Source organism: Aquarana catesbeiana, linkage group LG07 (assembly GCF_042186555.1).
Source record: "Aquarana catesbeiana isolate 2022-GZ linkage group LG07, ASM4218655v1, whole genome shotgun sequence".
Lineage (NCBI taxonomy): Eukaryota > Metazoa > Chordata > Amphibia > Anura > Ranidae > Aquarana > Aquarana catesbeiana.
This window is the reverse complement of record NC_133330.1, coordinates 186,988,604-187,008,452: the sequence shown is the minus strand read 5'-3', so window position 1 is coordinate 187,008,452 and position 19,849 is coordinate 186,988,604. Positions and strand designations below refer to the sequence as shown.

General features: G+C 46.9%; 1 protein-coding gene across 4 annotated transcripts in view; it reads right to left on the bottom strand.

The window, feature by feature from the left end:
- Positions 1–19,849, bottom strand: part of LOC141103381 (coagulation factor XIII B chain-like) — a gene marked incomplete in the record, with an annotated part of 968,440 nt that overhangs the window by 928,869 nt on the left and 19,722 nt on the right. For all 4 annotated transcript variants that reach the window (XM_073592895.1, XM_073592894.1, XM_073592896.1 and 1 more), the window contains 1 exon segment: positions 5,326–5,511. In XM_073592895.1, coding sequence (XP_073448996.1) covers positions 5,326–5,511 — 186 coding nt within the window.

Here is a 19,849-nt window from a genome sequence, read left to right as displayed (position 1 = left end):
CTTGTCAGCAGATGCAGCTGGTCACGTCACTTGTCAGCAGATGCAGCAGGTCACTTGCCACGTCAATTGTCAGCAGATGCAGGTTGCCACCTCACTTGTCAGCAGATGCAGGTCACTTGCCACGTCACTTGTCAGCAGATGCAGGTCACTTGCCACGTCACTTGTCAGCAGATGCAGCAGGTCACGTCACTTGTCAGCAGATGCAGCTTGTCACCTGCCATATCACTTGTCAGCAGATTCAGCAGGTCACTTGCCACGTCACTTGTCAGCAGGTCACTTGCCACGTCACTTGTCAGCAGATGCAGCAGGTCACTTGCCACGTCACTTGTCAGCAGATGCAGCTGGTCACGTCACTTGTCAGCAGATGCAGCAGGTCACTTGCCACGTCACTTGTCAGCAGATGCAGGTTGCCACGTCACTTGTCAGCAGATGCAGGTCACTTGCCACGTCACTTGTCAGCAGATGCAGGTCACTTGCCACGTCACTTGTCAGCAGATGCAGCAGGTCACGTCACTTGTCAGCAGATGCAGCTTGTCACCTGCCATATCACTTGTCAGCAGATTCAGCAGGTCACTTGCCACGTCACTTGTCAGCAGGTCACTTGCCATGTCACTTGTCAGCAGATGCAGCAGGTCACTTGCCACGTCACTTGTCAGCAGATGCAGCAGGTCACTTGCCACGTCACTTGTCAACAGATGCATGTCACTTGCCATGTCACTTGTCAGCAGATGCAGCAGGTCACTTGCCACGTCACTTGTCAACAGATGCATGTCACTTGCCACGTCACTTGTCAGCAGATGCAGGTCACTTGCCACGTCACTTGTCAGCAGATGCAGGTCACTTGCCACGTCACTTGTCAGCAGATGCAGGTCACTTGCCATGTCACTTGTCAGCAGATGCAGGTCACTTGCCATGTCACTTGTCAGCAGATGCAGCTTGTCACGTCACTGGTCAGCAGATGCAGCATGTCACTTGCCATGTCACTTGTCAGCAGATGCAGCTTGTCACTTGCCACATCACTTGTCAGCAGATGCAGCATGTCACTTGCCATGTCACTTGTCAGCAGATGCAGCAGGTCACTTGCCACGTCACTTGTCAGCAGATGCAGCATGTCACGTGCCATGTCACTTGTCAGCAGATGCAGCATGTCACGTGCCATGTCACTTGTCAGCAGATGCGTGTCACTTGCCATGTCACTTGTCAGCAGATGCAGCTTGCCACGTCACTTGCCAGCAGATTGTGTGTCACTTGCCATGTCACTTGTCAGCAGATGCAGCTTGTCACGTCACTTAATTACGGTATATAGAAAAATCTTGCGAGCCACAGAAGGGTTAATGCCTTTAAAGTAAATTCCTAGTGAAAGTCAGCTGCAAACACTAAATCACGTTTCATACCGGTGTAAGTAGTGCTAAAAAATAAATAAATGTGTCTGCGCTAAATAAACAAAAATAAATGCAAATATCAAAGAGTAAAAACTAACAATAAGTGCTCACAAAATAAATATAAAATGAATACAAAAGTGCAACGTGCATGAATATTTCAGAATCCAAGTGTTGACCCAGGAATGAAAATGCAATCACTCCTTACATAAAGTGAAAAAAAAGGGTCCTCAAAGTTCATAAAGAATTAAATATAAAGTGCACAAAAGAAGTGTCCATAATCAGGGATATCCATCCATCATGCTCATCCGAAAGGTGCACAACAATATAGCATGCCTTAGTGTTCTCCAGTGACCCCCAAAAGCACATGCGCTCACCTTGAAGCGTGTGACACAGTAATTAAACTGTGCCAAATCACGCTTTGGAGCCACTCCTGGGCTCTATGGGATCTAATGGTGCGGGTCTCCAATTTTCTCAAATAGTGTCACAAATCATATGCAAAAGAAAAGAGACTCCATAGCGCAATACTGCAACATTGTAAAGGATTTTATTCTATAAATAAATACCCCCCTCCAGCTGTCAGCAAGGAGAAAGAGTTAGACAAGTACACCGCACCGCACGCTATACCAAGCGATCTGCTTTTTATGCTAAAACCTGAATAGGATGGTGCACTCACGCACCCACACCATGTGAGTACCCCTAGGAGGGGAGTATTTATAGAATAAAATCCTTTACAATGTTGCAGTATTGCGCTATGGAGTCTCTTTTCTTTTGCATATGATTTGTGACGCTATTTGAGAAAATTGGAGACCCGCACCGTTATATCCCATAGAGCCCAGGAGTGGCTCCAAAGCGTGATTTGGCATAGTTTAATTACGGTGTCACACGCTTCAAGGTGAGCGCATATGCTTTTGGGGGTCACTGGAGAACACTAAGGCATGCTATATTGTTGTGCACCTTTCGGATGAGCATGATGGATGGATATCACTGATTATGGACACTTCTTTTGTGCACTTTATATTTAATTCTTTATGAACTTTATGGACCCCTTTTTTTCACTTTATGTAAGGAGTGATTGCATTTCCATTCCTGGGTCAACACTTGGATTCTGAAATATTCATGCACTTTGCACTTTTGTATTCATTTTATATTTATTTTGTGAGCACTTATTGTTAGTTTTTACTCTTTGATATTTGCATTTATTTTTGTTTATTATATTTAGCGCAGACACATTTATTTATTTTTTGTCACGTCACTTGTCAGCAGATGCAGCAGGTCACTTGCCACGTCACTTGTCAACAGATGCATGTCACTTGCCACGTCACTTGTCAACAGATGCATGTCACTTGCCACGTCACTTGTCAACAGATGCAGCTTGCCACATCACTTGCCAGCAGATTGTGTGTCACTTGCCACGTCACTTGTCAGCAGATGCAGCATGTCACTTGCCACGTCACTTGTCAGCAGATGCAGCTTGTCACTTGCCACGTCACTTGTCAACAGATGCATGTCACTTGCCACATCACTTGTCAACAGATGCAGCTTGCCACATCACTTGCCCGCAGATTGTGTGTCACTTGCCACGTCATTTGTCAGCAGATGCAGCAGGTCACTTGCCACGTCACTTGTTAGCAGATGCAGCAGGTCACTTGTCAGCAGATGCAGCAGGTCACTTGCCTTGTCACTTGTCAGCAGATGCAGCAGGTCACTTGCCACGTCACTTGTCAACAGATGCATGTCACTTGCCATGTCTCTTGTCAGCAGATGCAGCAGGTCACTTGCCACGTCACTTGTCAGCAGATGCAGCAGGTCACTTGCCACGTCACTTGTCAACAGATGCATGTCACTTGCCATGTCTCTTGTCAGCAGATGCAGCAGGTCACTTGCCACGTCACTTGTCAGCAGATGCAGCAGGTCACTTGCCACGTCACTTGTCAACAGATGCATGTCACTTGCCATGTCTCTTGTCAGCAGATGCAGCAGGTCACTTGCCACGTCACTTGTCAGCAGATGCAGCAGGTCACTTGCCACGTCACTTGTCAGCAGATGCAGCAGGTCACTTGCCACGTCACTTGTCAGCAGATGCAGCATGTCACTTGCCACGTCACTTGTCAGCAGATGCAGCTTGTCACTTGTCACGTCACTTGTCAGCAGATGCAGCTTGTCACGTCACTTGTCAGCAGATGCAGCAGGTCATTTGCCATGTCACCTGCCACCGGGTCGAAGGGGACCCCATCAGATAGGCTGTACAGGGCCTCATGATTTCTCAGCAGCCCCGATGCCCACTGCAGTGGCTGTCGTGTCTAGAGCAAGAAGGGACTCTGTGGACAGGGGAGGAGGGAGAGAGAGAGAGGGAGCGAGAGAGAGCGTGAGCGAGCGGGACACGTCGCCTGCTCCGCTGTTTCACGGGGACCGATTGGGCCAGTAGATGCAGAGCACCAGTGTGTACTCCTACTTCCTGGTGGTGGTGGAACGCACAACTAGGCAGACTTGATGTCATCAGTCGTAAATGATGCAAGACGACGCAGGCCATAATTTTCAGCTGAGAACATCACGTCCACCCCATCATGCATTTCATCGTCACCAGGAAGTAGGAGTGCACACCGTGCTCTGCATCTACTGGCCCAATCGGTCCCAGTGAAATAAGCAGCGAAGCGGGCAAAACAGGCAGGAGTTTGCCGCCCCTCTGAAAGTGCTGCCCGAGACCCATGGTAGGGTCAGCCCTGCCAGTCTCAGTCCGTAGGGTTCAATATTGAGTTGGCCCACCCTTTGCAGCTATGACAGCTTCAACTCTTCTGGGAAGGCTATCCACAAGGTTTAGGAGTGTGTTTATGGGAATATTTGACCATTGTTCCAGAAGCGCATTTGTGAGGTCAGGCACCGATGTTGGATGAGAAGGCCTGGCTCACAGTCTCTGCTCTACTTCATCCAAAAGGTGTTCTATTGGGTTGAGGTCAGGACTCTATGCAGGCCAGTCAAGTTCCTTCATCCCAAACTCGCTCATCTACACTATATTGCCAAAAGCATTGTGTTCATTTGGTGGAGGGAGGATTATGGTGTGGGGTTGTTTTTCAAGGGTTGGGCTTGGCCCCTTAGTTCCAGTGAAGGGAACGCTTAAGGCGTCAGCGCATACCAAGACATTTTGGACAATTTCATGCTCCCAACTTTGTGGGAACAGTTTGGGGATGGCCCCTTCCTGTTCCAACATCACTGCGCACCAGTGCACAAAGCAAGGTCCATAAAGACATGGATGAGTGAGTTTGGGGTGGAGGAACTTGACTGGCCTGCACAGAGTCCTGACCACAATCCGATAGAACACCTTTGGGATGAATTAGAGTGGAGACTGCGAGCCAGGCCTTCTCATCCAACATCAGGTCCTGACCTCATAAATGTGCTTCTGGAAGAATGGTTAAACATTCCCATAGACACACTCCTAAACCTTGTGGACAGCCTTCCCATAAGAACTGAAGCTGTTATAACTGCAAAGGGTAGGCCAACTCAATATTGAACCCTACGGACTAAAACTGGGATGCCATTAAAGTTCACGTGCGTGTAAAGGCAGGCATCCCAATACTTTGGCAATATAGTGTATATGGCTGTCAGTGTGACAGGCGCAGGAGAATGGAAGTGCAAAGAGGAAGGAGTGTCAGTATGGACTCTGACTCATTGCAGGCACTGACAGATTGAGGTACCTGTGTTTGACAGGTACATGAATCGGTCGCAAATATCACTGTCAGTACTGTACCCTGATGGAATTCTAAATTGTGTTTTATGTTGTTGTTGTTGTTGTTGTTGTTGATAAAAAATGAAAGCTTGTTGCCCATTTTATGGTATCCAACATAACAATGCAATACATTTTAAGGCAAAAGAAAGAAAGAAAAAAAAAAAAAAGAAATATTGTGCAGGTACAGGTAAAGTTACAAAAGATAACTAAAAATATACTCACTTTTGCATTGTCCGGCGGTACCTACAATAGCCCACCCGCCATCAAAACACCCATAGCGAATGGCTCCAAGACGGATGTAGCCAGGTCTGCAGGAATACTGTGCTGTTTTGCCAGGAATATAAAATTCTTCATTCCAGTCACCCTGCAGTTCTTTATCTTGAAATCTTGGCGGTGGTCCACAGGAACCTAACATAAGTAATTAAAGCATTGTTAATATGATATGTATGGATAGTGCTAGAGGTGTGATATGAAACACCCAACATTCTCAGTGAAACTCCTAAACACTGCTCTATACTATTAGGCCTCGTACACACAGTTTTATTGTTGTACGACCGAGCGTCTGACATTTGTCAAAAGCGCGTGTGCAGAATTTTGTCTAGCATACTAATGATCCGCAAATTGTCGTTTGACAAACACAAACATAGTGACGTACTACGAAAATATAAAGAGGAGGTTCATTTCTCAAGCGCCACCCTTGGGCCCCTTCTGCTAATTCTGTGTTAATAGAAGTTTGGAGAGCGTTGATTCGCAATTTTCAGATTGTATAAAACAAATGCTTTTTTAAATACGTATGGCATAACTACATCAGTATTTCTGCGAATAGAAGCAGCCAGGGGTTCAACACACAGTGCAAATAGTAGGGGTGAGAGTGGGCATCCCTGCCGGGTGCCATTAGCCACTGAGAAGGGGGAGGAGGAGAGGGCAAACTGAGTTTTAACTTGAGGCGAAGGGTTGGAATAAAGATGTTGGATCGCTCGCAGGAAGGGTCCCCTGAACCCAATTTGATGTAATGTGGCAAACAGGAAGGGCCATCCAAGGCGACCAAAAGCCTTTTCTGCATCCAAGCTGAGTACCAAGGATGCTTAGTTGTCCCTGCTCGCCACATCAATCAGATCGCTGACCTTTCTAGTATTGTCACCCACCTGGCAGAGAGGGACAAATCCCACCTGGTCTTTGTGAATTAGGGAGGGAAGAACTACGTTCAAGCGGACCAAAAGAAGTTTAGTGAAAATTTTGAGGTCTGAATTCCAAAGGGCAATGGGTCTGTAGTTGGCACTAGGGATGGGTGAACGGTTCAGCCTGAGCATAAATTCAGGCCGAACTTTGGTTGTTCGGATGTTCTGCAGAACACCGAACAATATACTGTGTTCAGGGCAAATTCGAAAGCCGCCGGAACACCATTAAAGTCTATGGGACATTAACATGAAAAATCAAAAGTGTTTATTTTAAAGGCTTATATGCATGGTATTGTCATAAAAAGTGTTTGGAGACCCGGGTCCTGCCCCAGGAGACATGTATCAATGCAAAAAAAAAAAAATAAGTTTTTTCGGGAGTGATTTTAATAATGCTTAAAGTGAAACAAAAGTGAAATATTTACTACAGTATGCCTGTAAAGTGGCACATTTTTCCCGTGTTTTGAACAGTCCCTGCACAAAATGACATTTCTAAAAAAAGGAAAAAAAGTAATTTAAAAGTACTCGCGGCTATAATGAATTGTCGGTCCCAGCAATACAGATAAAAGTAATTGAAAAAAAAAATGGCATGGGATCCCCCAGTCCATTACCAGGCCCTTTGGGTCTGGTATGAATATTAAGGGGAACCCTGCACCAAAATAAAAAAAAAAAAAAAAAAAAAAAAAAATTGGCGTGGGGAGGTCCCCTTCAAAATCCATACCAGGCTCTTATCCGAGCACGCAACCTGGCAGGCTGCAGGAAAAGGAGGGGGGCGAGAGTGCACCCCCCTCCTGAAACATACGTCCTGAAAGCACATTGTTCCCATGTTGATGGGGACAAGGGCCTCATCCCCACAACCCTTGCCCGGTGGTTGTGGGGGTCTGCGGGGGCTTATCAGAATCTGGAAGCCCCTTTAACAAGGGGACCCCCAGATCCCGGTCTCCCCTGGCCAAAATGTTAAAAAAGAAGACAAGACACACTTTGGTACAAGTCCTCTATTAAAAAGATTAAAAAAAAAAAATGTCCCATGAAGTCCATTCATCTTCTTCTCTCACTCCACTAACGGACCGAAAAAGAAAAAAAAAAAAAAAAAAAAAAAAAAAAAAAAAAAAAAAAAACACAAACACCACACAAAGCCGCGACCGACCCACCTTCATCGGAGGCACCCGCCATATGACGCATCTTCGCTTTGACAGTTCTTATATAAATGAGGGCGGGGCCACATGGTGACATTCCCGGGTGACCAAGCCCCCCTCTGATGCATGGGGACTTCCCCATGGCTTTCCAGGGACGTTAGAGGGGGCGAGGCCTCCTGTTTACATAACCAATAAGCCCCCCGCCCGCAGACCCCCACAACCACTGGGCAATGGTTGTGGGGATGAGGCCCTTGTCCCCATCAACATGGGGACAAGGTGCTTTGGGGGCTACCCCAAAGCACCCTCCCCATATTGAGGGCATGTGGCCTGGTATGGCTCAGGAGCGGGCCGCTCTCTCCTCCCCCCCCTCTTTTCCTGCGGCCTGCCAGGTGGCATGCTCGGATAAGGGTCTGGTATGGATTTTGAGGGGGACCCCCACACTTTTTTTTTTTTTTTTTTTTGGCACAGGGTTCCCCATAATATTCATACCAGACCCAAAGGGCCTGGTAATGGACTGGGGGGATCCCATGCCGTTTCTTTCAGTGATTTTTATCTGTATTGCTGGGACCGACAATTCATTATAGCCGCGAGTACTTTTAAATGACTTTTTTTCCTTTTAGAAATGTCATTTTGTGCAGGGACTGTTCTAAACATGGGAAAAATGTGCCACTTTACAGGAATACCATAGACACCCCCCAGGTACGAAATTTAAAGGAATATTTCACTTTTATTGTTTCACTTTAAGCATTATTAAAATCACTGCTCCTGAAAAACGGGCGTTTTTAAAACTTTTTTTTGCATTGATACATGTCCCCTGGGGCAGGACCCAGGTCCCCAACACTTTTTATAACAATAACTTGCATATAAGCCTTTAAAATGAGCACTTTTGATTATTCATGTTCGTGTCCCATAGACTTTAATGGGGTTCGTGTGTTCTGCCAAATTTTTTGCCTGTTCGGTATGTTCTGGTGCGAACCGAACCGGGGGGTGTTCGGCCCATCTCTAGTTGGCACATAGGTAGGGGTCTTTATCAGGTTTTGGGATCAAGGCGATAAAGGATTGCTGCACGTCTGGTGGAATGGGGGTGAAATGTTTACACATGTAAGTGCCGGTTCACACTACCGCGACTTGGGATCCGACTTGTCAGACCTCAAGTCGCCCCAAGTCGCTTGACATCTGAAAGTCCATGTAAGTGAATGAGAGCCGTCTATATGTACGCTACTGAAGTCGCTCCGACTTCAGAAAAGGTCCCTGTACTACTTCAAGGCGACTTGTAGGCGACTTGTACCCATTGCTTTCAATGTAAGTCGCCTACAAGTCGGATCGTGATCTATACTGAAGCGACTTCACAGGAAGAGAAGATTTTTTTTTTAAGCAAACCCCTCCCTCCCCCAGAGCGGATTGTAGTTTGATTGGCCACTGGAAAGTCGCCTGTCCTGGAGGCGACTTGAAGTCGCCTTGTAAGTCGCCTCAAGTCGCGCTGTGGTGTCGCCCTCAGGTCGTGTCCAGGTCGCCTCGCAAAGTCGCGGCCAGAGTCGTGTTGCCCCTGTGTGAACCGGCACTAAGGGATTAGAGGGAGAAAAGATTTGCAATACTGATAGGGTAGTCTGTCTGGGCCCGGGGCTTTATGGGATGGTAGGGATTTAACCGTCATCTCAATTTCTTCTTCCATAATAGGTGCGTTTGGGGATGATAGGTCTGAGGTTTGGAGTTGAGAGATCCCAGTCTGCTCATGCGATGTGCTAAGGCTGCAATCATTTTAACTGTGGGCAGCTGAAGCTGCTGCCTGTTCACTTCCTGGATTTACACAGACATGCATAGGTCTTATTAGCTTCTAACTTCAGCTTGTTCAATTAAGTTTTGACAATAAAACCTAGATATTTAAACCCGTTTTAAATATCTCCCTTTGTTTTGACACTTCAAGCATAGCTCTCAACTGTCCCCGATTTGGAGCAAAGTCCCTCTGTCCCACATTTTGGTCTGATCTATAAAATGCACTCTATCTTTCAAAAAGTGTTTGCCAGTGCTAAAACTTTCATCCATATTCTAAATTTTAAAAGTCAATATAAAAAGGAATAATAGTGGTGAAAAAAGCCCTTGTGGATTTGATTAATCTTTTCTTTGGTTAATTCTCCTTTAAGGGGGTGTGGCAGGGGGTGTGTCCTATACCTACATACATTTGCTAGTAGGTGTCCCTCATTCCCATCTCAAAATGTTGGGGAGGCGAGTTTCAAAGGTGTCCTAAATTGTCCATGAGAAAGACTTTCTGAAAATGAATCCGTCTTGGACAATCAACAGCCTCTGACTGAATATTGTGGTTTTATTTATACAGTATATTTATGATTTAGGTCAACCTTTCAGCCCACTTCTCATTGTTGTTTGATGTAGGCTGGGTTCGCACTGGTGCGGCCCGACAGCTGTCCTACATTGGATCCGACTTTGCCTTGCGACTTGAAACCGACATACGTCCGACTTTCAATGAACAGGAATCCGACTTGGATCCCCGCCAATACCGGGCACTGTGTTTGGTATGAATATTGAGGGGGAACTCCACGCCAAATTTTAAATAAAAAACTGGCATGGGATCCCCCTCCAAGAGCATACCAGGCCCTTCGGTCTGATATGGATTTCAAGGGGAACCCCCTACCCTGAAAAAACGGCATGGGCGCCCCCCAAAATCCATACCAGACCCTTATCCGAGCACGCAGCCCGGCCAGTCAGGAAAAGGGGTGGGGACAAGCGAGCGCCCCCCCCCCCCGAACCATACCAGGCCAAATGCCCTCAACATGGGGGGGTGGGTGCTTTGGGGCAAGGGGGCACCCTGCGGCCCCCCACCCCAAAGCACCTTGTCCCCATGATGAGGACAAGGGCCTCTTCCCGACAACCCTGGCCGTTGGTTGTCGGGGTCGGCGGGTTGGGGGCTTATCAGAATCCAGGAGTCCCCTTTAATAAGGGGCCCACAGATCCCCGCCCTATGTTAATAAGTATGGGGTACATCGTACCCCTACCCATTCACTTGGGGGGAAGAAAGTGTCAATAAAAAAAACACACACACTAGACGGTTTTTAAAGTAATTTATTAGGCAGCTCCGGGGGTCTCTTCCGACTTCTCCGCTCTCTCCGGCCTCTTCTCCCGCTCTCTGGTGTCTTCTGTTCTGGTTTGCCCGCTTTTTTGCTAGCGTAGGCCCGGCCTTCTCCGTAGTGTTCTTCCCTCTGGTCTTCTTCCGATGTTGACACAACGCTCTCTCCCGCTGTAATGCCGTGTGCAACGACTGATATAGGCATGGGGCGTGGTCACCGGGTGATGTTATCCGGTGACCCCGCCCCTTAGAATGTCACCGCCCGGGGCATGATGGGGTGGTGATATCGTAAGGGGCGGGGTCACCGGATGACATCACCCGGTGACCACGCCCATGCCTATATAAGTCGTTGCGCACGCGGCATTACAGCGGGAGAGAGAGCGTCGTGTCAACATCGGAAGAAGACCGGAGGGAAGAAGACGACGAAGAAGACCGGGCCAACGCTAGCAAAAGAGTGGGCAGAAGATAGCGGAGGAGCCCGGCAGAAGAGGCCGGAGAAGTCGGAAGAGACCCCCCTGCCCCAAAGCACCCACCCCCCATGTTGAGGGCATGCGGCCTGGTATGGTTCAGGAGGGGGGCGCTCGCTCATCCCCACCTCCTTTCCTGTCCGGCCAGGCTGCGTGCTCGGATAAGGGTCTGGTATGGATTTTGGGGGGGGACCCCCACGCTGTTTTTTTGGCGTAGGGGGTTCCCCTTAAAATCCATATCAGACCGAAGGGCCTGGTATGCTCTTAGAGGGGGAACCCATGCAGTTTTTTTTATTTAAAATTTGGCGTGGAGTTCCCCCTCAAGATCATTAAAGCACAAGTCGCATGCCAAAGTCAGATCATGCAAGACGGCGATCCGACTTCAGTGACAGTCAATAGACTGAAGTAGGATCAGAGTCGGACCAAAGTAGTACAGGGAGCATTTTCAAAGTCGGCCCGACTTGTGTCGGGCCAGTTAAGACAGCTCCCATAGGAAAACATTGATTTTCACACGTCATGCAACATGAGCTCCCAATGTCGGAGCTTTTTTCGCACCAGTGTAAACCCAGCCTTAGTTGTCAACTCTTAAAGTGTTACGAAACCCACAACAGTAAAATCAGTCTGTATATGCAGTAAAGCATGCTTGTTATACTCACTGTGGAACCTAAGGCGTTAATCCTCTGCATTGTGTAAAAAGGTTGTTTGATCCTGTCCTCTCTGATCCTCCCCTTCTTCCACTGTCCCTAATCCATCTCCCGATAGCATAGAACCCTATGAGTCACTCTACACATGCTCAGTTTGGTGTGTATTGCTACAGAGCTTTTTTCTTTTTTGGGAGGGTCCATGTGATCAGCACAGGGCCAATCAGTACTGTCCAGACAGAGGGTCAGGGGTCATACAGCCTCATAGAACAGTCAGAGGAGAATGAAAACTCTTCCTACAAGCTGTAGGCCCCTTTCACACTTATACGACTTCAAAGTCGCGCAATTTTACGGCGGCTATTTTGCCGTGATTTAGGAGCAGTACGACTGCCACAACTTTGGCATTAACAAACGAAAACATATAGTTGGTATGAATCATGAGGGGGAACTCCGCGACAAATTTTAAATAAAAAACAGGCGTGGGTTCCCCCCCAGGGGCATACCAGGCCCTTCGGTCTGGTATGGATTGTATGGGGAACCCCCCACGCCGAAAAATCATCGTAGGGGTCCCCCCACAATCCATACCAGACCCTTATCCGAGCACGCAGCCCGGCTGGTCAGGAATGGGGGTGGGGACAAGAGAGCGGACCCCCCTCCTGAACCGTACCAGGTCGCATTCCCTCAGCATGGGGGGGTGGGCGCTTTGGGGCAGGGGGGCACCCTGCGGCCCCCCACCCCAAAGCACCTTGTCCCCATGTTGATGAGGACAAGGGCCTCTTCCCGACAACCCTGGCCGTTGGTTGTCGGGGTCTGCGGGCAGGGGGCTTATCGGAATCCAGGAGCCCCCTTTAATAAGGGGGCCCCCAGATCCTGGCCCCCCACCCTTTGTGAATGAGTATGGGGTATTGTATCCCTACCCATTCACCTAGGGAAAAAACAAGTGTCAATGAAAAAACACAGTACACAGGTTTTTAAAGTAATTAGGAAGCTCCGGGGTCTTCTTTCGTCTTCGGGGGTCCCTGTGGCATCTCCTCCGATTTTTTGGCGTAGGGGGTTCCCCATACAATCCATACCAGACCTAAGGGCCTGGTATGCGCCTGAGGGGGAACCCACGCCGTTCTTTTCATTTAAAACTTGGCGCTGCGGGGCGTGGCCTGGACAGCGATGTGAGATGACGTGAAAGACCGAAGCTCCGCATGTGGTAATCCTTATACCCCCATCCTGCACCAAAAACGGGCTAAAATCTTACCCAAACTGTGGGATCCAGCAGCGCAGACAAACCGGACCATGTCCCCTCCAAAAAGAAACACCGCTGCCTCCTTCTTTGGAAAGATATCGGAGGACGGAGCGGGACACAGAGGAGCAAGATGGCGCCGCGCCAGCAGCACACGCGGCCCCTCACACAGATCCAGCAGCAGATGGAACAACTAAGGTACTGGAGGCTATCTCACTGTCAGTCCACCCTGACGACTAAAATTGAAGAAGTAAAAGGTGGACATCTCACTAATTAGGCATGACATGACCAAACCCAGAAAACAAAAGCAGCTACTAAGGATCCACCCACCAACACCACTGCTAATACGCATACAAATCACAATCCACCACCAGTGGTCATCACCGACCACCCCACCAGTCAACAGACGGTCAATTCATCGACTCAGCCAAAATCGATGGAAAATACTTCACCATGCATTTTTTTTTAGGAGAAAGCTGTGGACAGTCAGAATCCCACAGCTCAACAGAAAATCCCTCTGGAACTCCCACAGAGGATGATAAGAAAAAGAGAAGATGGAGAAGAAGAGGGCGAAGAAAGGGATCCGCAACATCCCTTTCGGGCAATTCTATAGGCTGAAAAAAACCTGCACCAAAAGAAGCGACTACGAAAAGCAAGGGTCCATCCTAAAAAATAAATTTTCTGAGAAAGGCTATGAAGAACACCTGATCGAACAAGCCTTCTCAAAATACTGGACACTATATGATGAACACCCCTCAGCTACCACGGTAACAGCCCTCAAAAAAAACAGAGAGGAAAAAGCAGACAACAAAAAATTCCATCAGATTTAGCACACAATACACCACACCCCCCTAGTCTCCCATTCATCCCATCCACTTGCAGCCCATGCTCAGATCCGCCCCCACAACCGGCTTATAATTTACAGGAAACCATCCTCGTTCTGCTATCCTCCTTTATCTGAGGCAGAGAGACTGCTGCAGACACACTTGGCTCTTGAGAGTAACCTCTCAAGAGATCTTCACCCCTCTCCATACTCTCTAAGAGCCCTTTCACACTGGGGCGATTTGCAGGCGCTATTGCGCTAATAATAGCACTTGCAAACCGACCCGAAAGTGCCACTGCTGTGGCTGTGTATCCAGTGTGAAAGCCCCGAGGGCTTTCACACTGGAGCGATGCGCTGGCAGGACGGTAAAACAAGTCCTGCTAGCAGCATCTTCGGAGCGGTGAAGGAGCGGAGTATATACCGCTCCTTTACCGCTCGTGCCCATTGAAATCAATGGGACGGCGCGGCTATACCGCCGGCAAAGCGTCTCTGCAGAGGCGCTTTGCGGTGGTATTTAACCCTTTCTCGGCCGCTAGCGGGGGGTAAAACCGCCCCGCTAGCGGCCGAATACCGACAGTAAAATGCCGCTAATAATAGCGGTGTTTTACCGCCGACGCCGCCCCCGCCCCAGTGTGAAAGGGCTCTAATACAGGACAGCACTCTCCCAGGAGGACGCAGACAGGCTGAACAATCGCTTTCATCCAGCCCGTGACAGGTACACAGCCTCTCTATTCATTCAGCTATATGCCATGATGTGTCTGCCTGTCAGTGTCTTGAGGGATCTCCCCCAGGTCACAATTCTGGTTTGTTTTAATACAGTGCTTCCTCTCTCCCTCCCCCCTCCTTCAGGTCCACACCACCCTACAATCCCTTCTCTACAAATTTAAAGGAGAACACACACACACACACACACACACACACACACACACACACACACCATCTACTACCACATAGGTAGGTGTGTTTTCATATGACAAGTTACCAGTTCGCCATCTCCCTACTTACCTTTTGCACTTACCAACATATATGTAGTTTTAATTTAAAATAACACCCTAAAAAACAAACACCCTTAGGTCATACATATTTACTTATCTATTTATATACATATATATTATGACTTTGTTTGTTACTTCAAGGTCTATCATTGACCACTCATCTATGTTAATTTTGGACACTGAATCCCCTACCAAATTCCGATAGATATTGTACCTTTTACCAATTCTCTGTACACATATGTGTTTCCCGTCTATTATATCCATCTATTGATCTATGTATTTATATCCACTTATTGATTTATGCATTTTTACTCACCATGCGTTTTCTGTGTTGCACTTTCTTGCCATGTGCTCCATACTGTATTTTTAGTTGAAATTCTGTCTCTATCTATATCTATTTTTTATTTTTTTTTTCTGTACATACGTGTGTGCTTGGTTATGTGTATATACACATATGCACACACTAATATATATATATATATATATATATATATATATATATATATATATATATATATATATATATATATAAAAAAATTTCTGATTTCTGCTCCACCTAGAACGCTTGTACGTGGACTGGTTTGGAATACAGAAAATCATATTTCCCAATTTCAGGCCATCTTTTCCAACTAGCCATTATGTTGTTGTACAGATTTTGGCCTACTGCCCCATAGAGGCTGCGCCCTGGTTCTCAAAGGCTCTGATGAAGAGGTTATCCTCGAAACGCGTCAGCCAACTCTAAACACCCGCCTCAATATGGGCTCATGATACTTTTAACCCATTTTTATCTTTAAATTTCCATGTTTTTTATATTTTGTTACCTGTTTGTATTGATACGTAGTATTGGCATTATTTAATTGCTTTTTATTTGCCTTTATTGGCTTCTACTTTCATATGAATAAATTTTATACGTTTTGATGTGAGCAATTGATCACGCGCCCTTCATCCATCATTCTCCATATAGCCTTACCTGACCACCCCAGGGTCATTTTCTGGGCAGCGGGACATGCAACACCATCTCTTTCAGCTTTGCTATAGTTCACAATACTACTTTTCTCAAACCCAAACAGACCCTCACAAGTGCAGAAGCCTGGGAGATGTATAAATCCTGAAAAAGGACCTTTCCAGGCTCCCTATGAGACACTTAGCTACAACAGGTAAATTTAAAAGGGGCTGTAAACCCTCAAGGTTTTTCACCTTAATGCATTCTATGTATTAAGGTGAAAAACCTCCTTTCATGCAGCAGCCCCCCCCCCCCCCCCCCCCCCCGAGCCCCCCTTTTATTTACCTGAGCAATTCCCACAACAGGAAAGAGCATACCAGCTTTGGCCAGTGTCTCATGTCCTGATTCGATACATTGATAGTAGTGCAGCCATTGGCTCCCGCTGCTGTCAAACAAAACTAATGACCCGGGGGCGGGGCCGGGTCCTGCTGTCTGTGTCAATAGACGCAGCAGCAGGACTCAGGAGCCCACACGGCTGTCCCAAAAGAGAGTGCTTCTCCGACGGGGCACTCGAGAACAGGAGGTGCCACCAGCACTGCTGAGGGACCCCAGAAGAGGAGCAAAACCAAATGCACAGAGAAAGCAAGTATGATATGTTTGTGATATATAAACAAAAAAAAACAAAAAAAATATGAACAAAACCCATGCCATTTTCAAATCAGGTTTTTTATGGAAAAATTAAAAATCTAACTATAAAGATATATCACCAGATAGGCTTTGGACCAACAAGCTCAGTTTTCATTGCTGTGTCTTCATTTTCTTCTTAAAGCAGTTGTGCTTGGTGTTTAACTATGACTATTCATTCTAATAGGCATCAGTAGTTCAAGCAAATTTGGTCAGTTTCACTCATCCCTATCTAGGCAATGCAATTATGTGTTAGGAACCTTGTGCTGAGGAATATGATTATTACTCTGAAAATGTGAGAACAAAAATCTATATTTTTACTTAGAGTAAGGGTATTGTATAGCAAAAATTACAAAGGGGGGGGGGGGGCAGGTTCAACTGGTATTGGCACAAGACAGGGAAACTCAGGAACAGTCCAAGCAGGTTTATCTTGCAATTTTATTCAACAAGCATGAAAACAAACACAATTTCAATGCACTGGGCCTTACAGCAAGTCTACCGCATAAAAACAAAAAGCAAAGCAAAATTTCTCCCCATCCAAGTTGCTAAACTCAAGTCAGTTCCTTACAAACAGGGTGTCTCCTTATGATAAGATAAGATGTGGACCTAGGAATGGATGCTTTATTCTATCAAAGATCCACAAAGCCTCCTGGCTTCAGGGCCCAGGACAGAACTTTTTAGGATATGAAGAAAACAAACTCTGTTTTCCCAGGTTACTGGATCTCAATGCCGCATATACACCATCCAAAATCTTGCCTTACAGTGTCTCAAATACCCTCTCCCTTTGCCCAGGACCTGAAAAAGTGCATTTTGCCAGCATGCAATGGACAAGTGAGAGTCAATCGTTATTTCCTTTCTAGGTCTCTGTCCTGTGTTCTACTTTAAAAGTCTTGCAGGGCCAATAGCCATCTTACAATTCTTGCATTGTTCCCTTTGTTCTGATACATCCATTGTAGTGGAGAATGCTCTAATAAATTGAGGTATAACCTTTTTGGGAAAATAGCTCCAAAGACTTTAGTGTTCACTCTATGGACAGCTGCTCCCATTCCACTATTGAATAGTCCCTCTCTGCAGGAGTTAGTTTCTTCCTGAGGTATGCCAGTTGATATTCTTCCCCATAACGTTCCTGGGACAAAACTACAGACCAACATCAGATACATTTGTTTGTCCAAAAAACTTGACTGAAGTTGGGGGTTGTTAACACTTAACCCCTACACCAGGGATATGCAATTAGCGGACCTCCAGCTGTTGCAAAACTACAAGTCCCATCATGTCTCTGCCTCTGGGTGTCATGCTTATGGCTGTCAAAGTCTTGCTATGCCTCAAGGGACTTGTAGTTCTGCAACAGCTGGAGGTCCGCTAATTGCATATCCCTGCCCTACACAATACTGCCTGCAGCTCTTGAAAAGCTCCCTCTGACGATTCTTTTCATTTCACAAAGTTCAAATTGCTCCATTTGGGGAGATCAATAAGTGGAGCTGCTATAGGGGCAACATTGGTCACAAACCTCTAGTAGTTTCCCAAAATTCCTAGAAAGGCTCAAACGCGTTTTTCCGACTGGTTAGGGACAACCCTTTATCACTCTTGTATATCAGGTTGAGTATAGTCCGATGGGCTGACCAGCAAAAACAAATGGATTTCAAAACAAGCGATGTGGATTGGGGGGGGCAGGGCCGATCCTAGGGTCACAGACGCCTGGGTGCAGAAATATTTCTGGCGCCCCCACGTGGGCATCTTACCAACTCCTCCCCTTTACAAACGTTACTATGGCAACGACTCAAACACAGAGATGCTCCCCTAAGAAGTCTTCATTACCCTAGGATCTTCCCATGATCTTTTAACAATAAAGAAAATACAGGAAGAGAGTACACTAATGAGACCTAGAGGGGAGTCTCTCTGATGCACACAGAGGGCTGTCTGTTAGAGAGTCTGTTAGAAAGAGCCCCTAGACATAATACAGGAGACGGTCAGAGACTGTAGACATGATACAAGAGATGGTCAGAGACTGCAGACATACTACAGGAGATGGTCAGAGACTGCAGACATACTACAGGAGATGGTCAGAGACTGCAGACATACTACAGGAGATGGTCAGAGACTGCAGACATACTACAGGAGATGGTCAGAGACTGCAGACATACTACAGGAGATGGTCAGAGACTGCAGACATACTACAGGAGATGGTCAGAGACTGCAGACATACTACAGGAGATGGTCAGAGACTGCAGACATACTACAGGAGATGGTCAGAGACTGCAGACATACTACAGGAGATGGTCAGAGACTGCAGACATACTACAGGAGATGGTCAGAGACTGCAGACATACTACAGGAGATGGTCAGAGACTGCAGACATACTACAGGAGATGGTCAGAGACTGCAGACATACTACAGGAGATGGTCAGAGACTGCAGACATACTACAGGAGATGGTCAGAGACTGCAGACATACTACAGGAGATGGTCAGAGACTGCAGACATACTTCAGGAGATGGTCAGAGACTGCAGACATACTTCAGGAGATGGTCAGAGGACTGGAGATATAATACAGGAGATGGTCAGAGACTGCAGACTTAGTACAGGAGACAGTCAGAGACTGCAGACATGATACAAGAGATGGTCAGAGACTGCAGACATGATACAAGAGATGGTCAGAGACTGCAGACATGATACAAGAGATGGTCAGAGACTGCAGACATGATACAAGAGATGGTCAGAGACTGCAGTTCCTATGGACGTTAGTAGATAATGGCTGATCGGCCCTCTCACCTAACCCAGCGATATAGCAACAGCGGTTCCTCTGATCAGGAGTCAGCTCACTCTGAATTGCCCGTGGCGAGTCTGCTGAGTAGCACCCAGATCTGTATTCTGGCAATGACTCCATTCCTTTCTCCGCCAGGGATGGTGCCAGGCTGTGTGGCTTTCCCTCTGGTGGCGCAGGGCAGTGGGGTTCTCTCTCTGATGGTGTTCTCTCAGCACTGTCCTCTCCCTCTGGAGTCCTGGGTGTACTTCCCTGAAAGCTTTCCCGGACTCCTGGCTCTCTCTCCCGTTCAGCAAACAATAGGTGAAGTTAGCCCGGATCAACCACCAATTTTAGTTAATTTAAAGACAGGCTTATGTCAGGCAATCAACCGCATTAAGAATGCGGGATACCAGTCAGGGATGTCCTAAAGCATACAAAAAAACAAAGAGAATAAGTGTCTCTCAAGAGGACAGAAGACCCTCAGGCGCTGTCTGAAAAACCAAGCCAATATTTTATTAAACAATTACGAAAAACATCACACAAAAATGTATAACACTTCATAGAAAAAAAGGGCTATGGTGAGTGACTAACACTGGCCCTAGACGTAAAATTGACAATGTTGTCGTTTAAAAACAAGGAGAGCCATGGCCGAACATACCACAGACACACTCCATTCACCACTCATACACCGATGTATGTAACAAAAAACAGTTGGACTAGAGTGACATGATCAGTGAATCACTCTTCAGGGGCACGGTATAGCGGGTGTGCGGGTAGTTGTGGATGGAGAGCAGTGGAAGTCCAGAGGCCAATGAACCTGATGGGAG